Source organism: Sitophilus oryzae, unplaced genomic scaffold (assembly GCF_002938485.1).
Source record: "Sitophilus oryzae breed Bouriz unplaced genomic scaffold, Soryzae_2.0 scaffold_738_pilon_pilon, whole genome shotgun sequence".
Taxonomy (NCBI): domain Eukaryota; kingdom Metazoa; phylum Arthropoda; class Insecta; order Coleoptera; family Curculionidae; genus Sitophilus; species Sitophilus oryzae.
The window spans coordinates 126,436-152,272 of record NW_022147349.1 but is presented as its reverse complement, the minus strand read 5'-3'; the positions used below and the strand labels follow the sequence as shown (position 1 = coordinate 152,272).

The 25,837-nt window shown below is 34.3% G+C and overlaps 1 protein-coding gene across 1 annotated transcript in view; it reads left to right on the top strand.

Annotated features, from left to right (window-relative positions):
- Positions 1-25,837, top strand: part of LOC115888458 (protein Wnt-5b-like) — a 304,485-nt gene that overhangs the window by 233,973 nt on the left and 44,675 nt on the right. The window contains exon 6 of the mRNA XM_030908203.1: positions 22,443-22,545. Within this exon, the coding sequence (XP_030764063.1) occupies positions 22,443-22,545 (103 nt within the window). The remainder of the gene's footprint in view (positions 1-22,442; positions 22,546-25,837) is intronic.

The following is a 25,837-nucleotide window of genomic DNA, read 5'->3' as shown; positions in this document are numbered from 1 at the left end:
TTAAAATTTATAAGCCGCCCGGTAAGATACGAACGTTGTCAACCGTGAGAAAGGTATAGAAACAGTAGGTTTAATCGAATCATAGCTGACCTGGAAAATTCCGAAAAATTTCTAGTTGGCTTGTTATTGTGCAGGTCATCTTACGCAACGTTGCGAATTCTCTATGAGTATGATATGAAGGATACCAAAATTAAATAGCCTAGTCATAATTAAAAAATAATAATTATAATAAAATTATTGTTATAGATATTAGTAATTTTTTATATCCTCTACTGTTTACTCTCGTAAGTCTATTAAAGGAATTTTTATACAGGGTGTTTAAAAAAAACATGTGTCATTTCTCGTGGGGAGATTTCTCACGTAAAATTAAGGTTTATTTTTTATATCAACAGTGGTTCCCCTTAATTAGCTGCGCGTTAAGCCGGGTCCACATATGTAGCACTCTATTGTATCAGGATCATGTATTACGTATCAAGAGCTTGTATCGTAAGTATGGACGTTTATTTGGGCTGTGTCGACTGAATATGCATATCGTGCCAAAGTAAGCGTCCATACTTATAAAATTCATACGTATCAGCGTACAAGCGTGAGTATCAGTGTATGTGGACGGTACAACAAATCACCTTGTATCGTCGTATCATGTTCATCAGTTCTTGTCAGCGACCCCTCGATACCGCTTTGATGATCGGAGAAAAACCGCCTCAAGACGGGTCACGGCGTATCAAGTCAATTGTATCGTTATACTGTATCAAAACACGTCCAAATGACAGATCGTGATATGTGTATCCGATACGCAGTGTTAAGATAGACGCCAAAATTCGGATTGGCATGTATCAGATACGGTATCACAAAGGTGTACCATATGATCGCGTTAATTCGGCGTCCAAACTAACGATCATGATACATGTTGGTGCAACGCGACGGAGATATGATACACCAAGATGCTACATATGTGGACCCGGCCTTAGATATCTAGATATAGCTTGACTGCACATTTTTTAATAGAAATTGATAACAAATGCTAAATAAATGTATATAAAAAACTTAATGTAATATGTATTAAAAAAATTGGGCCCAGTTCGTGTGATTTGCATTTTAAGTTCTAACTATTCGGAAAGGTATATACAGATTATGTCTGCACATATGTTTTTTCATATTGAAGAGGTCAAATTTATTTTAAATGCTGAAAAAATAAAAGAGACAGTTGTTTCATTTTATAAATACAATTTTATTGTCAATTGATATACAGTGTGTCCACGAAATAAGTTGACGCGAAAAGGAAAAATTAAGTTACTTTTATTTTAAGACAAAAAGTCAATCTTTAACCACCCGGTATAAGATCCGGCGGCAATTCGCGGCAACCAGTGGCAATTAATTTATATGCAATATACTTGAAGCAACAAGTATTATCATGCCGTTTAAGAGGATTTGAAAGGGAAAGTAGTTAAAAGTCTTAAAAAGTGACAAGCAAAAATGTAAAAATACTATTTTTGTTGCCTTCAAATAAATTGCCATAAACTAATATTACTTACCGTAGTTTGGGGCGAAATTGATAACCGGGGGCGAAATTGATAATTACATGGTTTAGTCACATTTTTAAATTTAGCGCCAAATTTATAGTTTTTGTTGCATAAATTTGGCGCTAAATTTAAAAATGTGACTAAACCATGTAATTGTCAATTTCGCCCCCGGTTATCAATTTCGCCCCAAACTACGGTAGGTTTAATTTAGTGTAAAAAAGAAAAAAAAACGTTCTTTTTACCTTCTTTTCGAACGTGCATTACAGAAAAGGCAACAGCTTTTATCAATTTTAATAAAATAAGTAATTAATTGGCGTTATCTGAAAACTGTTTATGTCAGCTTGATACCAGTAGCAAAAATGTGACATTTCTAATAAAAAAAGCGCTACACTAGGCTTACTTGATTTTGTTATTTATTATGTATCGTTTACAGGGGAATATAAGAAAAGTATTAGCAACAGTTTCATGCAAACATTTTGAAATTAATATTTCTAAGTAATGACCTATCTGGGAACCACTGTGCATAGGTCCGATTCTGCTCCTCCAACTTCCAATGGATGACATATGACATAACAAGAATGTACAACTTTGAAAAACACCTCACTGTAGTATTGAGAAATAAAAATGATTGGAAGAGAGAAACGTTTGCTCAGCAGGTAAAAGACGATGTCATAACGTGGTATACTGATGTTACCAAAACTAAAGCAGGAACAGGGATAGGAGTATTTGGACCGAAAACTAAATACACCGAATAAAGATTGATTCTCACTGTACGGTCTATAAAATGAATATCTTTGAATTTTGACCGTTATTTTTTACCAACATGGCAAATATAAAATCCCCCTGTCAAAAAAGTTACTGATATTCTTTAAATTGAGTGTCTGAGCGAATCAGATAGGTAACTCTTTTTACTTTCGTGAAATAGAAAAGGAAAATAATAAAACAAGTGACAGTTCTTCCTCTTCTTGCAAAACTTCATTCGACTCGAAATGTCATAATTGACAAAAGTAAAATGTCATCAGCTTTTGACATTTCTAAATATTAGACCAATGCCGTCTCTAATAGAACAGCCACGGAGCGAGATTTATGGCGTCACGTTAGTTAGATACTACGGATTAATAAATATGTTGTAGAATACATGGAAAACATAATTATTCCTCGTATTTTTGGTTTATGTTTTAAAAATGATATAGTTTACATGAAATATACATAATATACAGTTAATAAATACAATATAATATATACATATTTATAGTAATAAATACTTTGGCAAATAAACTATGAACCATACAAATGCAGCAAATGTTTTACAATATACAAATAATGAATAGGTGCTACATAAGATAATGGGTAAAATGTAAAATATATTTTAAATTTTGGGGTTTAAAAATCGATCTAATTTAACAAAAAACATTCAATATCTATTAATAGTGATGTATTATTATTTGCATTCACAAAATTTATTTATATATTATAATGTTTACTGCAATTAATAAACTAATACAAACTTGTCAAAAGATGACCACATATTTTTTAAAAATTATTATTCTTAACACAAAAACTATCTACATTGACTATGGAGTATGATTTCAGTCATATTGTAAAACATTTGCTGCATTTGTATGGTTCATAGTTTATCTGCCAAAATATTTATTACTATAAATAGGTATATATATTGTATTTATTAACTGTATATTATGTATATATCATGTAAACTATATCATTTTTAAAATACAAACCAAAAATACGAGGAATAATTATGTTTTCCATGTTTTCTACAACATATTTATTAATCAATAGTATCTAACTAGCGTGACGTCATAAATCTCGCTCTGAGGCTGTTCTATTAGAGACGGCATTGCGTCAGCATGGCCGCAAGTTGCTAACCTAATAAAATTATCACTAGAAAAGCCCGCGGGAACTGCCAAATTCAAAGTTATTCGTTTTACAGACTATACCATCCGTTTCCACTCTATATCTGTTCCGTATTTTTGATTGTATTTACGCTATACGTAAGCTTCCGTTCCATACCAGTTCCATACTTTTTATTGTGCAATTAATATCATTACGAAAGTTTTATTTTAAAAATTTGTATCTTTTGAAGAAGGTAATAGATTTAATTAAGAGATGAAGGAATAAATAAATATCAGCAAAATGTTAACAGAGCTGGTACAAATGTCAGAAATTGACAAGGCTGTTTCCGATACGCTTCAGTCCGTCCGCCAAAATAATGTATTGAAGGAAAGGATATGGAATGGATAGGAAACGGAACGAATAGAGTGCATTGTCCTATTCATTTACATGATACAATATTTTATGTAAACGGAAGGTAGCTGATACGGAAGATATAGTGAGAATCAACCTTCAATGGAAACCTACTCCAAAATGCTTCAGGCAGAAATCAACGCCATCGAAAAATGCGTACAACTTAATTTAGATAAGAACTATGGGAATCAAGAAACAGCCATTTTATCCGATAGTCAAGTAGCATTTAAAGCGATCAATTCGAAGTTGGTCAAAAAATGTCTAGAGAAGCTGAACTAATTAGGCAAAGATAATCAAGTCCTCCGACTCAGTGTTCCAGCCCACCAAGGAATAGAAGGCAATGAAAAAGCAAACGATCTAGCTAGAAAAGGAGCGAACATTCCACTAACTGAACCGGAAGAAATTTCTCAGAAGTTATGACAGAGAAAAAATTTCCTTGATTTATGTAAGAACAATCGTCGGATTGTCACGGGGTTTTTAATAGGACCGAGAATAGGACATTGTCTCCTCAACGAACACCTCAGTAAATCGGCAATAAAAATAATGGCGAATGCAGATTCTGTGAGGAAATGGGGAAACACCAGAACACCTTATCACTGAGTACGCCGAAACGACAACCATTCGTGCCATGAAGTTTGGTACAACTGATATCTGAGATGAAGTACTAACCTCTGTAAAACCGTCTCAGATACCGGCTTTTGTCAAAGCCCTCAGTCTGTATGATGCGTTGTATCTATTGTGTATGATGATACTGTATGATGCGTTGTATCTCAAGAATAGGGAACACAATATATGTGTAAAGTCGCGGTGATTAACTCCCTTCCATACTTTCTACATCAGTCTGATTGTGCTTTGTTTCGTAGCTGCAGAGTGTTAATTTTTTTCGATATATTATAATTTTTTTCCTAGTACCATTAGCGTTTCTAATGAAATGTTGGTGGTAAGAGTTACTATACTATAAGTGCGACATTTTTTAATATTAAAAAAGTGTGGATATATTAATCAGCGACGTGCACATGGCTTATCACTGGACTATTTTTCTAAAAAAAAGCATGTGCGCCACTGAGTTTTGTTTCTATTATATAACTCTATAACCATTAGCGTAACTAGCAATTCATTCTGGGGGGTGGGGGGGCTGGGGTTGAACCCAGGGGGGGCCTAGACGTTTTATTTTTTTTTTAAATGAAAAATAATTTTATAAAACACTTTCACATGAATAAATTTCATAGACTTGGTTATCAAACCGTGTTCCGCTAATAAATGCCTACACATTTTCTAAAAAAATAAAAACTATAACATTTTTTGAACACCACAAAATAATATTAATAATATTAACTAAACAAAGTGGTGCCCGGTGGCGTAGGGGTACAGCTCTCGTCTACCAATCTAAAGGTTGTGGGTTCGAATCCTACACCCGGCATTTCCTCGGCCGACTATTTCTTTAAAATAAAAATAGTTTGGGTACCTAGGTCGGAGTCAGCTTTAAATGAGTATTTGGGATTCACAATCCTGAGGTAATAATAGGCGGTTGAACCATAGTGCTAGAAACATTACCTTCCCTGTATACCGAACGGCTCTAGCATGGCAAGCTGTACATTGCTACTCCCAAGGCGTTAAACGCTATATGCGGAAGCTATTATTATTATTATAACCAAACCAAACAAAACTAGAAAACGTCATTTTTACTACAACACAATAAACATAAAGCAAATAAAAATTAATACGTTGCCAAGAGTCATAATTCAAGAATTCTCTGGGGGATGCCCAGAGATACCTGAGGGGGCGGCCCCCCGGGCACCACTGTAGTTACGCCAATATCTATAACCCGTATGGACGTCGCTGTTGAATCTATCGACACTTTTTAGCATTAAAATATGTAGCACTTAACCCTCAAAACTAACTTTTACCCTTAAAATTTCATTCGAATCGCTAACAGCACTTGGAAGAAAATTACGAAAAATAAATGAAACTTTAACCCTCTGTAACTACGAAACAATGCAGAATCGTACGTTGATATAAAAAATAAATCATATTTTTACGCGAGGAATCTCCTCGTTAGAGACCCATGGCACATATTTTTTTGAAACACCATGTATAATTATGTATGTAAAACATTTTTTGCACAAGCATTTTTTCTTATTTTAAATTTAATATTTTACTTATAAATGTAAACTCTATAATTCTCTTCAAGCGTGAAGTACACCCTAACCGTACTAGTTGAGATCAGTTACAAATTATATACAGAATAATGACTAGAATAAAAATCATGGAAAGGAAGCAAGAGCAACAAAATGGGAAAAGACCGCAAAAACAAGATCTATGGTGACAAGTCTTCACCAAAATAACTCTGCTGTTAATGGCGCGGTTTCCTTAAATGTACTTAATACTCCATCCAGTGACATTTAAGGCCGATCATATGTCATTCCGTCGTCCGTTGTAGGAGTGAGGATGCGTAGCATTAAGGCCCAACTATGTATCTGGCAGTTAATCTTAAGATTAATCTAAAATTTAGTCTTTAGCTTAAACTGTATATTTTTTCGTTTATGTAATAATTCTATACCTTTTTAGTATAACATTTTTTGCATCGCCGATCTGCATATAGGAAATTCATGTAAAATTTAAAAAAAGTAATGGATAAAAGTTTCCCATTTTATTTTAGTTAAAAATCTTTTTGAAACTATGTAAAGAACTACACAAAATGAAGAAAATTGTTCATTTTGGATACTTTACACCAATTCATTTTTGAGTTATGAGAGATACAAAAACACTAAATTAACCGAACACTTAAAGTATTCCGGTCCTGGTCAAAAGATCATAACAGTCAGAAATTACGTCATTATATGGCAAATCTATTGTTATTTTGATATCCTAAATTATTTTCTCTATGAAAAGTTAAAAAAGTACACTGTAAACATGATAGAATCTTTAAAAAATCAAATATATACGGTAGATATGTAAACACACTGCTTCAAAAGAAAATTTATTTATTAAATACTAAACTGTTCACAAAATTATTAAGTACTTGTTATTTATAACATGGAGAAAATGGGGAAAATTTAATTCTTAAAATTATGCTTCTTCAAAATTCACCAAGTAGTGCCAGTAGACGATAATGTTTGACTATTCTTCAAGCATTCTGATACTTATTTTTCTTCTTCCGCTTATAGCAGAATATATATAATTCACTTTCATTCATTATTTCTCGAGGAACTCTTTAATAATAGATATTCTTCTTTATACTCTATGTTTACAGTCTTTAATAACGGTTATTCTTGTTTCAAATCTTTCAATTATATTTTTAATTATTGATTTGCAAGGAATAAGCCTATTTGGAAAATGTACCAAAAAGAGATCTTACTTTTTCAGCTAATTTTGCTTTATTTTTACAGATCTCCTCCAGAACTATAATATAATTCATATTTATAAATTATTTTTGGCACATGTGCTATCCTGTTGTGGTTAGTTAACACAAATGAAACGATAATATTACGCAGTAATTTCTATTCACTGATTAGTAACAAACACTATAATAATAACAGCAATATTACAAAGTACGAATAATACAACTGTCTGTCATGACAATCAACTGTCTGTCATTACAACAATCAATTCTAATTCTCCGGTTTCCACAATCCGTCCTTTTTTCTTAACTTCAAAGGTTTTACTTTGTTTTGTCCCCCGGTATCCTCTAGACGGTACTTCTCGCTATGTTCTACGGTTTCTTCTTGGAAGGTTGGTCTGCTATATGTCTGTTCCATCTTCTTGTTCGGTGGTGTCACTGTTGTAGCTGAAATATTAAGGGTTTGAAGTAGATATAAATGAGTTAGAATATTTTCCGGTAGATGGGGAATTTTCTTCAAGTGTGTAACATGACGTTTTATTATTTTTAATACCATTTGGTTGCCTTGTATCTGCTATATTATACCTCATATTCTCTCTCTTCTCTCTTTGCCAAATATAGTTGTAAATTTGTGTCGCAAGACTAGATTTTCAACAAGACCTTCATCTTCTGGTTTAATATTTATGTATTTCGCCTCCCTTGCTACATCTTCCATCATTTTGCCTTTATGTTTGTTTAGTATATCATTATCTTTAACTACTTCGTCATCATTTTCTCCCATTAGATCGGTTACTGTCGGAATCTTGTCCCTAATATTTCGATTAAGAAAGTAATTCAGATGGTGACTTTTCTGTTGTTCCATGGGGGTAGCGTTATACATATATTAACACGAATTTATAAGTTCCGATTTGTAATCCAGACCATTGACATATCTATAGACGCTTTAGAGTATAGATTTATTTATATATGTATATAATCAAAAACCTTTCTACCCGAAGGTGTAAGGTATACTAAATTAAATAAATTCACTTAATTGCTACACTATACACAAATTGTTTCCATTTATTTTTGTCTCTTGCTAAACTTTTGGCTTCTGGTAATGTTAGTCCTCTATCCTGCACTATCTTCTCTATTGTGTCATTCCATGTTTTAGTTGATCTTCCCCTTGGTCTCTTTTCCTGCATTTTAGCTTCCCACAGGCCTTTTACTGGTATGTCGTTGTTCATTCTAATCAGATAATACCACCATACCACCTAAGCCGACATTGCTCAATTTTATTCAGGATCGAATCTACTTTTAGTTCCTCTCTTATAAAGCTGTTCCTTAGTCTATCTTTCCTTGTTACCCCAAGTACTCTTCGTAGATATAACATCTCCATTCTTTGGATCTTACTCTTCAATCTTTTAGTTAATACCCAACTTTCACAGCCAAAAATCAACGTCGGTATTAATACTGTCTTGTATACACTCATCTTCACTGCTCTCAAGATTTCTTTTTTTTATTTAAATAAAACTGTTCTTAATGATAGAATTATTTATACTTTTATTAAACCGTTAGCTTGTGGCCAGTATGGCGGTGACTTACTAATCTCAATAATTTAATGAATTCTCTGCTTACGAATTGTTTTCACCATCCGATCTAATGGATTTTGGAATAACAAATCTGAAATAATAATCAATTATAACCAAGATCTGTTCTAAATTTGGTCAAGCCCCATTTGATCGATAGCCAGACAATGTCATAGTGCCTGTGGAAATTTATGTTTTGTCATGGGTGGATATTTATTGGGGAAATAAGTGTAGCATCATACATCAGTATATGTTCTCAAACATTATAAACATGTAGCTCTTCGTCTCTACCAAATGATGGTTCGATTTCCAACTTGGACAGAGAATCTGCAATATTTAGTTTTCCGGGTTTGTACCTTGAATTTGAGCACTTGTAATCTGAGAACCCCATCGTTCAATTCTTGCATCTATTCCTTTGTTGGATAACTTGTGTCCCAAAATTGAATTTTATGAACTCTTATTAAACACTTTCAATGGTTAAGCCAGGTATTTTTTTCTTCAAACGTGACTAGCACTTTTTAGACATATATTGTATTCTTTTTCTGTACGTCCAAATACAGTTAGTTAAAACAATTCTTGCAGGATGAAAATATCTCTTTAAATACACTTGAAACATTTCCATTGTGGAGTTTTACAAAATGAAACGTTTGTATCGAAATGTTTACTTGTGAGTAATGAAAACTGTAATTGGTCTACTATCAGTGTCCAATTCTAATTGATGATAGGCGTTCAGTAGATCTAATTTTGAGAATAACTGACCATTTATCGGCATTGTCTTGAACTATTTGAATGTAAGAATTGGATAATTTTCCCTTAGGTTTCCTCCATGGGCTCGACGCATGTCGATGCATATCTGATATCTCCATTCGGTTTGAAAACGATTATCATTGATGATATCCGCCGCTTACCTGTTCTATTATATAGCTTTCCAGTGCTTCTTTGAACTTCTGCTTTACTTTCGTAGACGTTTTGCAATTTTTTTTTGAAACTGATCTCTGAAACTGACTCTTTGGAAACTGGTTTCTTTTCACCTTGGTCTAAAACATAGAATATAGTAATTATTTCCCGATACCCTGGTAAAGAGATTGCGGCCTGAAATCGGTTCCTTACTACAATCGAGTTTGCCGTTCCATATGGTTTTAAAACATCTCCTATTTGGATCTCAATGTCCCATATTACAGTGTTTTTTTTAAGGATATTCCAATCTGACCTACATATAATATTTGCCTTTGAGCCGGAATGAATTAGCAATGTAATATTTATTTCGCCAACGTTACATTGTACTCAACCATCATTACTGTTATTTTTGATGATATGTTCTCAACTAGAAAACAATCAAAATTATTAATATTGTTGTTACCAGTTTTCTAAACGTCGTCGCCGAGTTCGTTCTCAACAAGTTTACTCGTCTTCGCTTATTAGGCTGATAATTTGGTTTTGATACATGTTTCTCTAATGGAGTTTTGTGATAAGCTGCAAAATCTCCTTTAAGACCGTATTTGTAACATGTTGACCTTTTGGCTTAGCGCCTGCATTTATTGGGGTCGTTTACATTTTGGAACGTCACTTTTTAAGTAAGTGATGTACTCGGTCTCGCTGTAATTTCCATTGCCTTTGATTGACTGGTTATTTGCTCGTGAATTTGACACATGTCGATTATTTAATTAAGTGAATTAAGTGAGTGAACTTTTATAATATGTTTGTCTTTAACTCTTTCTCTTTTCTCTCTAACTAATTTCGGTTAATTTCTCTCGAGTATTTCCAAGAGAACATTTTGCAGCTTGGTGTCGAACTTTCATAAGAAACCTGTTAAAAGCCTCTTCGTGGTCAACTTTTAGATTTCTGAGTACATCTTTCGAATGTCGAATTTTGTCTCGGGGAAAAATACTCACCTATTTTTTTTACAGTAAAAAAAAAATGTTCCTGGTATATTTCATGAAACTTCTTGTAACTTTACTCCACTAATATGAAGTAATTTGTTCCTCTTTTTTTTACATAATTAGTACCTAATGTCTTTTGCGGCTAAAACAGTTCCAATGATCTCAACTATTGCTTCTATTCATTTCCAATTAATGCTCTGTCTATGCTCCCACAGAGAAACGGTTTGATTCCAGAGTCCGCCATCATCTAAGTTAAGTGGATGACTAATCTGTTAAAATAAAGTAAGTACTTAGTAATTTTAGATAAAGAAACGCTGTATTTGTCGTGTTTGAATATATTCATGAATTTGTGTGCTTACATTTTTTTTAACTAAAAAAAACTATGATTGTTATTCTGATCTAGATTGGTTAAAAACATATATTATGCAAACATATATACATACTACACCTATACACACCTATTCTACACCTATAAGTAATTATTTATTACTTTTTTGTTTTATATAAGTAAATTAAGTAAGTTTTAATTTAATAGGGTACATATTGATTCTCTCTGCTAACAAAAGTTAGCCCAAATAATAAATTGTTATTAAATAACTCTAAAAAAAAACTATATTTAATCTATTTAATTAATTAATACTTAATACTCCTGTCAGATTTTTTTTTTCTGTCAGATAATCAAATTCCTGTCAGATGATCAAACGTGAATAGTTGGTATTTATTTTATTCAGCGTTAATTTAATTAATATGTCAATCGATACATTATGTTAAATTTATTTTAAATTTTAGGAATAACTTACAACATTTATAATTTTATTTTTATTTTTCTCTGTAGTTTACAAACTCGTAGGTACATTTTACCTACATGGCTTACAGCATAAAATAGTTATATGGCTCACTCACTACACATGGCTCACTGACTACACGTGGCTCACTCACTACACGTGGCTCACTCCCTACACGTGGCTCACTCATTACATGTGGCTCACTCTAGATTCCTGTGGCTCACAACTTAACTATGGCTCACACTAGATTCCTGTGGCTCACAACTTAACTATGGCTCACATTAAATACCCGTGGCTCACAACTTTACTATGGCTCACATTTTTCCTTTTTTTTTTTAAAAGTAACAATATGCTATTACTTTTCTTTTTATACCTTTTCTGGGCAGATCTTTCATTGTCATTATTATCTGATAGAAATATTATTATCTAGTACTTACTGTGGTTGCTTTTATCCTCGTCGCCAATTGTGCTATCCTGTTGTGGTTAGTTAACACAAATGAAACGATAATATTACGCAGTAATTTCTATTCACTGATTAGTAACAAACACTATAATAATAACAGCAATATTACAAAGTACGAATAATACAACTGTCTGTCATGACAATCAACTGTCTGTCATTACAACAATCAATTCTAATTCTCCGGTTTCCACAGCACATATAAAATCAATATGACATTAAAAAAGTGACATATTTTATTTCAAAATGGAAAACTTTTATTTATCGTTTTTTTTAATTTACATGGGATTTCTTATATTAAGGTCGGCGATGCAACAGACGGTATATAATAATAGCATCTTCATGAAAGACTAATAGCTATGAGTAACATTACGAATTTTAATACTTAATTAATATGCATATGGAACAACGAAGATTAGAATAAATAATAAAATAATTCAACTGGTAAAATTATTCTACAAATTTGGAAAATAAAAGAAAACATACGAGTGTCATAAGAAAAAAATGGTAGTTGGTATAGTTGTAGAACTTCCTGTAGGAGTTGCGATAACTTGTTATTCATAGAAAAGCTCCTGGTCAGGTGCTATAAGGAATCCCCCCTGGCACTTTGGTTGGGTCTAGGAGTATTCATTGTTTTGTCCCTGGCTGTAGTGTCGTGGCCAGGGAATCGCACCAAGACGTATAACGATGCTAGATGGAACTACCCTGTCCGTCATACCAGGCACCCTCTACTGTCTGTGGTCATATCTTACAGTCAGAGAGTGTGGGGGGTCTTAGCTTAACCGCCTGGACCAAGAGGATACAACCTCACCAAAAACCTAAATCCTATGATGGCGTGACCAGGTCAAAGGGATAGTAGCTAGATAGAAGACTAGCAGGGGGGACAGGGTATTTCCAATCCTCCTCTGACAACAGATTTTCAGCCTCTAGGTAGTGGGCATCTACCTCCTACGATTGGAGTTTAACCTTCCGTGTCCTTCACAGTCGAGGAGCTTGCCTCCGGCTAACGTACCCGTCAGGTTGAGGCTGGAGGATCTATCTCCATTTTCTCCGCCTCTTTAACTTGGTCTCTCCTTAGATCTAATACCGATGTTGCCCCGAATCTATAATAGAGGATATATCCCTCTTTCTCTATTGCCCCCTTGAATTATAGGCCAATTACACTGCAAGGGTTAGTCAGTCTAGTTCTACATAGCCCCGTATGTAGAAGTAAGGGAGACGATAATACAATGGATTGCCCTTCTGGTGTCCCAAGGTTGAGACCAGTAGAGGCTAATTTTCTATCTAGCCACGCATCTCTTTGACCTGGTCCATCATAGGATTTAGGCTTTTGACACACCAAGCCAGAAACCCCCCCCCAAACACACCCGTCCAGTGATACATGACCACAGAGGGTGCCTTGTATAACGGACAGGGTAGTCCCAACCGGCATCATCTTGGTGCAATTTCATGGCCACGACACTACAACCAGGAACAAGACAATGAGATGCCCCTTAGACCCAGCCAAAGAGCCAGAGAATTGAGCCAATGAATTCTCCCTAGCATTTGGACTAGGAACTTCCCCACCAAGTCCTAAGATATTGAGTCTCCACTAATAGCAAATAAAATTCTTCGATATTCTGAATCTCTCAACAAACTGTAATCAGTCAGACTAAAATAAATCAGTTGGCCATTCTGTTGAGTAACCTATCGATATGCATATAAAGAAACAAGTAGATAATCCATTTTGAAAGGACAGGTATAACTACGCAAGCTGAAATCTTTATAGAACAATTTTAACTGGAACTGGAACATAACCATCAGTTAAAATTTAATCCCTAGATTGCAATACAACGCAACCTAAAAAACGGTTACGTAGGCATATAAACCGAAATTAGGCAGGATTAACTACTATCAGAAGATTAATCCGAACTTGTAAAACTGGCCCTAAGCGAATGGCGTGTCTTCACACTTGATCTTTGTTAATAGTGGCGTAATATATTATGCACCCAAAGGTGTTGGTCGCCACGCTATATTTACAAGGTGCCGAAGAGTCAGTTGATTAATTTATTTCCTGTGCAAACGGCGTATATACGATGTTGGAAGGTAAATTTGTTTTATTCTGCAATAAATTACGTTCTATTCATTTAGTATTTACTTGTAAAAAACACTTTTCAGTAAAACATTTTCTTGAAAGTGAAAAGCAAGGAAGATTCGCTAATACAGCAAACAAAGATTCTTTTTTAAAAAATTGTTTATTTACTTTTTCTAGTGGCTTATTTAAAGATAATTGATGTATACAATATTTTTTCAAATAATATAAATATTGCAGTTCTTTAAAAACTTACAATTTCAGCTCAGTTAGGCTTATTAACATAATATATCGATTACGATAATTAACTACAAATTGTACTGAACGATCAACAATAGAGAGTTTTTTTTCCAAGGGGCCGTCCTCTGCCGGAAAGACTGCGACCTGTGAGGCCTATTGTGTTTGTCCCCCTTCTGCACCCATTCTCCCATCCCTTTGCCCTGCACTAGCTTATGCAGGTCCTTGATAGGATGGGAGCATAGTTCCTCCGGTTCTAGCCTAGCTTTCCCAAATAAAGAGTCTCGCTTGCGATCCAGAGCCTCGCAATGACATATTATGTGCTCCGCTGTTTCAGGATCTTTATCGCAGAGTCTGCAGCAAAGACTTCCTTGATACAGGTTGAGATTGTTCAGATAACAATTGACAGCCATGTGTCCTGTCAAGAGGCCTGTTGTAATCCGCACTTTATTTCTGCTAAGCATTAGCAGTTCTTTTGCGGTTTTAGAGCTAGATCCTTGGATAAAAGCCTTGCTGTGTCTGTACCCCTGTCTGTTTCTTCAGTGGACATTGTGCTTTTCCTTGATCCAGAGTTTTAGTGCACTACGGGCCATACATTTGGGTATTCCCAGTACTGGCTCTGGACCAAGATAGGATGCCGATGATCCCTGCCTAGCTAGCTCATCGGCTTTTTCGTTGCCTTGGATGCTGCTGTGACCCGGCACCCAGAATAATTTAATTCTGTTCCTTCGTGCCAGAGCTCCCAGTTCACTCAGGCATTCCCAGACGAGTCTCGATGATACTTTTGGGTTCATACGCGCCCCAAGTGCCGCCTGACTGTCTGAGCATATATTGATGAGCTTACCTGAATAAGCTCTTCTATTGTTTTCTCTTGCACATTGTAGAATGGCGAAGATTTCTGTCTGGAATACGGTTGAGTGTTTACCCAAGAAAAAGGATAAGCTTGTCCTTGGTCTTTCCCCAAATACTCCAGCTCCTGTTCCTTCAGCGGTCTTTGACCCGTCTGTATACCAGGTTAGTCCATCCTGAAGGAATGTATATCTGTCCACATTCCTCGATCCATTTTGTTCACCTCGAATGGTTTGTGGTAGTGATAAAGAGGGGTCATTTGGTCCGATCTCATTTGGAGTAGATATTCTCGGAAGGTCCAGAAACGCCTCTATTGATGCAGTGGGCGTAGATTTCATTGCCCCTGTTATGCTCAGACAAGCCAGTCTTTGCACCTTACTAAGGCTGAGCATTGTTATTTGTTGCATTACCTTAGGCCACCATGCATATGTTACTGAAGGCCTCACCACTCCAGTGTACAGCCAGTGCACCATCTGTGGTCTGAGGCCCCAGATTTTTCCATGAAGTCGTCTGACTACCGCTAGTGTAGTCACCGCCCTCCTTGTGACATTTTCCAAATGTCGGTTCCAGGTCAGTTTGGTATCCAGCGATCGATATCCATAGAGAGTTTTTAGGCCCTCTGCAGTTTTATGTCGCTATACCTTATCCTTACGTTATCCGTTATACTGCTCATGCACACTGTTGGCAAAATAACGGATTGCCTTTCCCTTGGCGTCTTCAGAAAAGCGTTTTTGAGGCTTAGAATTTAGAATAAGTGGGAGGGGGGTTAATCTCTGCGACCTTAGAGATCTATTGTGTCCCCCTTTCTTGAGTTATAACTCATCATACAGTCCCAGGACTTCCTACGGAGACCCGTGTCCCTCACAGTCGAGGAGCTACGACCCAGGCCGGGTAGACGAAACGGTAGCTTGTGTCGCCTGTTGGGTTTAGATGTAGGAGGTAGGCTCCCGACCCTTGGAGGAGGTGGTAGCTTGTATGCCACTTGCGGAGGATGGTCTCACGCAAGTGTCAGCTACCTCTCCTGTAGTTCTCTTTGGGTTTGGCCCCTTGGAACTTTCATTGTTACTGTTCCCAGTGTCGCTAGGGGGTTTCCCCACAGCTTCACCGGTGATGTTTTTATTACTATTATTACCAGATCTCATAGTGTTCCTATGAGTCGCTAGGGACAGTCGGTCCACTTCTACAGAGCCCTGCATGTAGAAGTAAGGGGTAAAATACAATGGGGTGCCCCCCGGTGCCCCAAGGTTGAGGCTGTCCGTAGCCCCGCCCGGTATCGTTACATGTCTTGGTGCAATTCCCTGGCCACGACACTACAGTCAGGGACAAGACGATGAGTGAGATTCTTCTTAGACCAAGCCAAGTGCTAGGGGGGATTCCCCCCAGCACCTGACCAGGAGCTTCCCCACCAACGACAAGGTCTTGCATCTCCTAGGGGAAGTTTTTGAGGCTTGACTACAGCATGTACTACGTTATTTATTTCGGCAGGTGGCATTAATTTGACGAGGAAATACTCAGATTCAGGTTCCGAGTATAGATTTATTCATAAAACTACATTGCGTTACATTTATTTTAATTAAATATTAAATGACTGCAATAGATCCGACAACAGTGTACAAACTTTCACGTTATTAGCGTTACCGATATTTGTCAGTAATTAGCGTAGTACGTTACCCCTTATTAACGTATTCGGTTATTTAAGTATAAATGCGCATGCTCTGTATAACGTATAAAGTATAACGGAATATGTTTAGAGAGCCTAAGAACTCCCTAATGATTGAAGTAGTTGGCTATTCTGATATATCTCGTTTGTTTGGCAATACATTTAAAGGTGCGTATTCACTATCCGAACGAACGAACGAATGTTCATTCGTTCGTTCGGTAGTAGTATGGATGGGACCGGATTTTAGAACCAAACGAAAACACTTTAACCGACCGCATGCGTTCGGTCCACCGTCCAAATATACCGAATTCCATTCGTTCGCTCGCTCGTTCGTTCTTTCGTTCATTCGGATAATGAATACGCACCTTAAGAAGTTCTGATATTTATCGACTGTTATGACTAGGCGTCAAAAAATATATGATATATGAGTATTTTTTTGACGATATTTAAATTCATTTCCCATAATGATGGGAGGTTTATAAATACGATATCAAAAATAAATGAATTTATTCTGAACGATTTCTACTTTAATTATTGAATAAATGTTTTAAATAATATAGGTTAGGTCACGTGCTCGTAATAAGTTTTGATAATAAAACGCTTATTAAGGTATCATAAACTAGATTTATTCCAAAAAAAATAGAAGTTATACAATATACATATATACAATTAAATACCGGGTGCGTCTCAAAAGTGGCTCACCCCTATAACTTTTTTATTTTTTTAGATAAAAAACGAGATTTGGTATGTTAGTATATGACATAAATTAGGATTGATTGACCGTATTCAATTCTTTTCGGTCACTTCTTGCTTCACCGGAAATTACTACAACTTTTGATTTTTCAATGGCGTTCTCGGTATTGTTTTACTCTATTCGATAGAAAATGACACTCTGAATAGAACGACATATCATATGTCAACTTTTGACATTTTCGATTAAAAAAATTCTGTTTAAAATTTTAATCTAGAGTGGCTGTGTTAAAAATACTAAATTTTAATCAAGAAGCCTTGGAAAAATATATTTGATCGTCTAATGTTTTAGTGTCTTTTCCTGGCCGGTTAAAAGTTGCCCAAATCGTATTTTTAATCATATCTCAATTTTTTCAAATAGAAAGAGCGTATTGAGAAAAAGAATATTTTACGAATTGTCGTTATGAACCGCATGTTACAATTTCAAATAAACTATATGCGAAAATGTCAAAAGTTGACATATAATATGTCATTCCATTCAGAGTGCCATTTTCTATCTTATAGAGTAAAAAACTACCGAGGGTACCATTTATAAATCAAAAGTTGTAGTAATTTCCGGTGAAACAGGAAGTGACCGTAAACAATTAAATACGTCAATCAATCCTAATTTATGTCATATACTAACATACCAAATCTCGTTTTTTTTATCTGAAAAAATACAAAAGTTATAGGGGTAAGCCACTTTTGAGATACACCCAGTATATCTGAAATTAGTAGTAAGTTCTACTTATTTTTATAAATTTAAAAGGCAAAATATACCTTTACTAGCGTGTACCAGCGACTTCGTTCGCGTCGAATTAATCATTTGTAATGGTGATGATAAAACAAAGCAAGAATTTCCATTAACAGACAAACTGGATAAAATTTTCTCACATTTATGTCAGCATGAGAAAAAACAATATGGCGATATTATTATATAACTTGGTAATATTTGAGGGGTAGTTTAGTTGAGAACTAGGCTCGTTAAGTGTTATGTTTGGTCAATCAATATTATACGGAGCAGAAACATGGACACTGAAAGTTCAAGAGATGAATCGCCTCGAATCGTTCGAAACATGGATATATCGAAGAATGCTTAAAATTCCATGGACAGCCCATATCACAAATACCGAAGTCTACAACAGAATAGGCAGAGAGAGACAATTGCTCAATATAATAAAAATAAGAAAAACATCATACTTAGGGCATATATTGAGAAATGAAAAATATCACGTCTTACAATTGATAGTTAAGGGTAAGATTGAAGGAAAGAGAGGTCTCGGCAGGAAGAAACTATCTTGGTTGAGAAACATCAGAAACTGGACTCACCTAACTTTTGAAGAACTTATAAGGAAAGCCGAGAATCGTGAAGATTTTGCCAATGTGATCGCCAACCTCCACGAAAGAGACGGCACGTAAAGAAGAAGAAGTTTCATCTCGTTGGAATTTGACTTTCGAAAAATCCGTTTGCCAAAAATAAGCTTTTTACGTCAAGCAGTTTAAGCAGAATCGTGGTTAATTAATTACCCAACTTTTGGAACACCCAGTATAGTTTTTTAAAAATTTTTAAAATATGTAAAAGAACCAAATAAATTATGCTTGTCCAAGCGTTTTTGCCGAAAGACTAATCGTTTTTTAAATAACAAATATTGTAATATTTGAGGGGAGTTTTCATCCTCTTAGAATTTGAGATTCGAGAAACCCCTCCTTATCGAACCTCTACACCCCACAGTCAATCCGTTTGCCAAAAATCAGCTAACGTCAAGCAGTTTAAGCAGAATCGTGATTACTCAGTGGTCATATTTTATGGAACACCCTGTATAAATTTATAAAAAATCTTAAAATATGTAAAACAACAAAATAAAATATACGTGTTTAAGAGTTTTTCCGAAAGACTCACCGGTTTTTATATAAAAAATATTTTAATATTTGAGGGATAGTTTCACCCCCTTAAAATTCGAGTTTCGAAAAATCCCTTCTTATCGAACCTTTTTTTATCGAACGATTTTTAAAAAATCTTAAAATATGTAAAAAACAAAATAAAATATAAAAAATCCCTTTTCGCCTATGTTCCCTTTGTTATTTATACATAAAACTTTCTGCCTTTTCCGAGATGAATTCTGAATTTTTCCGAGACGTTCGTTTTAAAACAGCATCCAATATAAAATGAGATAATGTGGTGGTTAAAAAAACAAAATGCTCACAAAAGATGAGGCTACAATATGATTTAATTTAGCAATAGCTACTACCGCTGCTGCACCCTACAGTGTATTACAAATTTCGGGCAAAAAACTTCGTTTTATTGTTGTGCCCTGTATATGCTAAAAATAAATTCGGAATAAAAATTTCTGACGTAGCATCCGTTAAAAAGGAATTAATTTACAATTTAAAAAAAAATCATCAAAATCTAATGAGTGGTTCGCGAGAAATCCAACTTTGAAATTGGGACTAGTTTTTAGTGGCCGGTTTTTTTTGCCGGTGAGTTTATATGTGCCTTCTATGTTGAACACTATAGTTGTATTGAAAATATTTTTTTTACATTGACAAATGTGTCGATTATCAAATAACAAAGTCAACTTGTAAATTTTTAAGAGGAAAAAGAATAGCCAAAAGAATATGTCAATGAATTGACATAATATGCTAAATGTTTTCGATCAATAACTTTTTTAGCATCAGTAGGTACCAATACTAATCCCAAAATCATTAAAAAACACAGTATTGCTAGTTTATTAGAAGAGTTCTTCTAATCATTGTTAATTGCACCGTATATCTTATCGAATTCAAGAAATACTCTCTAATTTTGAAAATAATTGGCCACAATTTTATTGACCAGTTCATTTCCTAAGTCATGTTTACAATCTTTGCACCATAAAATATCGTTATTTGCAATACTTATCACATTTAAACCATCATTTGTGCATTAACCAAGAAATATGCGTTTTACGCTAATTATATTCCTCTGAAACCTTATATCATACCATTACTGTCAGTGGTTATAACTACGGCGTGAAATATAAAATAGCGTTAAATAAGATAGACGGTCAATAATCTCGTAAAAGTAAAGTTCAGAAGTGTTATAGATGAATAGGGATACTGTAATTTGCCAATTCAGATGCAATTGGTATTCAAATCGATAGGTGAAAGTCTGATTGCTGATAAATTTTCCTTAATAGAATTCATTAAAATATGAGTCTTGCCAAGTGAGGTGGAAAAGTGGAAAGTCTTCTAATAATGATAATTTGGTGTTTCTACCAAATAAAATATGATGTTACACTACCTACAGGATAATTAAAATATACTTTTACACTAGAGTTGCTTTTTTATTTTTTGACTAATTTGTTTTTCCAAAATACACTATTGTATTTTATTATATTAGTTAAAAATAATGATGAATTTGCTATTTTATAATGTCAGGACAGTTCTGACAGCTTGGGCGCTTTAAGAAGCATAACCATGCAATCAGTAAGATTGAAAACTATAATGGACTAGCGAGAAGCACTGTCATGGCTGCGTCAAGGCAGGGTCACCCTGTGCTGGATGCCAGACCACAACAATGTCGTGGGCAACCAAGAAGTGGGCAGACTCACCAGTGAGGGAGCTAGAGGAGGGGCTATGGCAGGTGACCCACCACTTGTGATGATCAACACACTCAAGGAAGTTATAGGGACTACCTCCAAGGCCAAGCAGCAAGAGACGTGGCAACACCGTGAGGACTGCGGACAGCTCGACAGAGCCAGCGCTAAGACTTTTGTTTGTTATCTGTGGCTAAGACTGTGGCCAGTGGTAGACAGCAAGGTATGATGGTGCACAAAAGTGGAGCACAAACCTAGTAGTAGTAGTAGTAGTAAAAAGAACCTTGTAGGCACAGGGGTGCAACTGATCCACGGAGGTAAACCTCGCGAGATTGAAGATTTCCAACGACGATTTCTGCAGAGAATGTGGAGAGGAAGAAGAAACCATAGAATACCTCCAATGGTATTCTATGGATGAATGTGCCACTGTTCGGCACTAGAATATCGACGCTTTACAACTTTAGGGCACGGTTTTTGGAGGGATTAGAGGAAGCAGCAGAAGCCAACATGAGCGACATCGGGAACTTTGCAACGAGCTGGAAATTCTTTAACTCAAAGAAAGAATGAGAGGAGGGTTTGGTCCAATAATACAGAGGCATCTCAATGGGTCCAAGTCCTCCGAGTAAGAGACCAAACAGGATTCCATACCCCAACATCCTCACCTAACCTAAGCTCTACTCAGAGAAATATGTATATACAGCATTCCATTTAACCAGCTAAAAATTTAGTATAAAAATGAAATTTGAAAATAAAAATAAATAATACACACCTGGCCTAATCTTACAAAAAAAGAGACTGGATATTTCAAATGGGAAACTTGATTTAGCAGCCTTTGTTTATATAAAACTTACCTATATCTAAAATTATATGAATTTTAAATCAAGAATATATTTTATATACTTATTTTCTTTTTTATCGAGTTAATATAATCAGTAATTATTAAAAAAAGTGCTTTATATTTTTTGGAAAGTCTACAATTTTAGGAAGTATCAGAATTACATCAAGGCATATCTGCTTCTCCCATTTAAATAATTTTCTCTCTATATCGAGATATTGCTACTTCCTCTACGATCAACGTCTTGAGAAACAACTTTGTTATTATAAAAAATTAAATAACACTTTATATTATATTAACACTTCCACTTTTTTGCAAATTTTGAAAACTAATTTACCTCATTATAGTACAATATTGCATATACACATACACAAATTATTATGAAAGTTTTGCAAGAGTTAATCTTTTATAGTTACTAGTATACCTACATAAAATATTGAAGACTCAAAAATAGTGTATTCCTGCAATCTTGAATGTATTGAATGTCGTAATTACATACTTTCAAATATTTCTTTAAAAATGTTATTTCATTTCTCCAAAATTCAACTCAATTGTGTTGGAAATAAATAGTTTTTATTGGGGATATCGATTAAAGCCTACAGAGTGTTTACAAGGAGCGGTAACACTCTACCCTACGACCATGAAAAACTAATATTTATTTATTGTTTTAGGCTGTAATAAAGAAATCCAAAGTTACATGCAAATGTCATGGAGTTTCAGGATCATGCTCATTAATTACATGTTGGCAACAGTTGGCTAATTTCAGAGAAATAGGTAAGTAAATTCAAATTACATCTTCTCTAACAAAAACGACTAAAAAGGAAATAAATAAATAAAAAAATAATATAAAATAAGGTTTTTAGTTTTTCCTAAAATTTTTAGATTAGTAGGAACGAGAGATGAAAATAATTTCCACTTTGCCATTCTTATATTATTAACTTTTTGAAAAAAATATCTTCTGTATAAAAAATGCTTGTTTTAAAATAGTTAATTCCATTTATACTTTTCATATTTTTCTATTTTTCCCTGAAACAGTATGAAAAATTGAAAAAGTATAAACGTGGGAATCAAACATTTTTATAAAGCATACAACAAGCCAAAACGTTTATGAAGATGCATTTTTCTTAAAATGTTAATAATAAAAAGTGTTTCCTCTTGTAAAAACGAAAATCTGGAGACATACTGTAAATATGAAATCGGAAGAAAAATATCTTTCAAAAAATATACAGGGTCATGTTATGTTACAAATTTTTCTTAACTTTCTGAACATCTTTTGTTTAGTTTTATTTTCACTTTCTGGAAGTGCAGGTATAAAACTTTACACATCCTACTTATTTAACTACATCAAATGGGTAAGCTTGCGCACTAAATATCTCGGAAAACCCTGTATATGTTTTTTGTCCCGAAGCCCTTTAATATTAGAGCATCGTGTACAGGGTGGGTCAAATTGGACGCTTTTAAAGGGAAACACCCTTTTCTATAGGAGATAGACGAAAACTAATATCTGTGTCTGGAGTTCAATTTTTATTAAAAACATGATGGTGAAAACCGCACATCGATATCTGTTACCGTTTCGGAGTTACAGGGTGTTTTCAATCGCTATAACTTTTTTGCTATGGAAAATTTTGAATTTTGTATTTTTATGAAAACATTTCTAAAGCACCTTTTTACGTAGAATTTAATGGTTTAAGTATAATTTTCTTAAAATTAATAATCTAAGAATTATCAACAGAAAATTTGATTTTTTATATGGGAGACCCTGTATATTTTTAATTCATCGAAAAGAATTTAAAATTACCTTTCCAAAATTATAGCATACTTGATATTTTGCTCGATTCCTCCTCGAGATATCGAGTTTTTAAAAATCCGCCCACTTTGAACAAGAATTTATGCTTTGAACGGCGCCGGCTATAATGCCAAAAAATCTAACTATGAGCAGCAATTAAAACGAAAACAATATTTGCATGAGAGATGCAGAATTTTATAACAATTTAAACTATGTTTAACCACATCAACACAATTAAACTATATCTAATAACAATAAAAATTACCAGCGAACCAAGACATGGGATTTTGCTGCAGGTGTTCGACATGTCGATCGTCTTCTGTTATACACAGACGGGACCGTTTTTGGACATTTCTCGCGGAATTCATTAACTCGGTGGGGGTGAAAGATACCCTCGCATAACCACTAAGTACTCCTAATTTTTGTCTAAATTATACGGGCAATTTAAAAATAAGAACCTTTATTCTTCTGCAAAGATAAAAATCCACTAAGAATAATAGTCGTTCCCTCTCTTGCTGAAAAAATATGTTTTCAAGTTCCATTAGGGGCAGATCATTAATAAGACCTACTATATATTTAAAAAGGCGAACTTATAAAAATATTGTATTTCGAAGGGGACTATAACAAAATATCAAGTGTGCTATATTTTTGGAAAGGTAATTTTAAGTTATTTTCACTTAACTAAAAATAAACAGGGTATCCCAAATAAAAAATCAATTTTTTAACTCTTAGATTATTAATTTAAAAAAATATACTTGAACCATTAAATTCTACGTAAAAAGGTGCTTTGGAAATGTTTCACAAATATACAAAATTTTCCATAGCAAAAAAGTTACAGCGATTTGTTAAAAATGCACATTTTTGAGAGACACCCCGTAACTCATAAACGGTAACAGATATCGAGGTGAGGTTTTCACCATCATGTTTTTGATAAAAATTGACGTCCAGATATCAATATTAGTTTTCGTCTATCTCATATAGAAAAGGGTGTTTCCCTTTAAAAGCGTCGAATTTGACACACCCTGTACAAGGCGTCCAATGAAATGGTACATTCCTTTTTAGTCCTCATTTGATTGTCTTTCCTCCATCAATCAAATCAGGTTAGCAAATTGTAATTTTACAGAATTATCTTAATTTTGAGTCGAGTGATATGCAATGATACATAACAACATGATTCTAAAATCTAACCACTCCCTTTTACATGCATACATATATAACAATATGCCCCAGCTACTATAACATCATCAATAAATATCTACAGACAATAAAAACGTTGTAAGGTAACGAAATAATCCTTAATGGCGGTATAAAACGCCCATTATATAATAGATGGAAAAGGTTTCTTGTCTGATTAATTGTTGGTATCTCTTACGGAACAAGTAGGAAATAAGATGCACCTGTACTTTACATTAAAAAAATGGTCTTGCGACTCAATTGAAACGCATCGACTTGGTGCCTTGAATCAAATAACGAAATATCATTTTTGTTATCAAATAACGAAATATCATATCGTTTTTGGTACTCCAAAAAAATGGTTCTTTTTTTGACGTTTTATATTGATGTTAATAACTTGCAAAGAGACGCGAGTTGAATTGCAGGTGGTTATATTGACACTTTAATAGTTTTCTATATTTTATTACCGTTTGGTGTATATCGTAAAACCATGTTTATGCTTTTTTTCGATAATAACAAATTCTATCGCTTTAAATTTATTACTACAGGGGTATATAGTAGAAACGGAAAGTTAGATAATAAATTTTATATCTTTTAAGAACCTCAATCTTTGTTTAATCAATATACTTAGAAATTTGTTAGAGGTACTGCCAAACAACTTAAAAATAACGTAAAAAATGTGATTTTAAAATGATGTCTTATGAAATTCTATTTTTTTGTTAAAAATATTTTCTTTTCACTTCTGTTTAACCGGAAAGTAGCTAACAAGTAGCTCATTTAAATATATGGTGATATATTTTATCATACAGGGTGTTCCTTAATGACATGCTAATGTTTAAGGGGGTGATTCTTGGACCTATTCTAAGAGAAAAACTTCATATGAATGTATGTCCTAAACATCTTAATTTCTGAGATACAGGGTGGTAACATTTTCTTAAAAAAAACTTCTTTTCATAATTACTCTGTTTTTTTTCGTATATATACATATAGTAGATATCTTTATCAAACTTGATACACGTGTTATATGCATCAAAGTACATTTTTTGGTGTACAAAGAATTGGGTTGGGTTCATTCAACCAGTGCCGTCCATACGGGTTTTACATTGA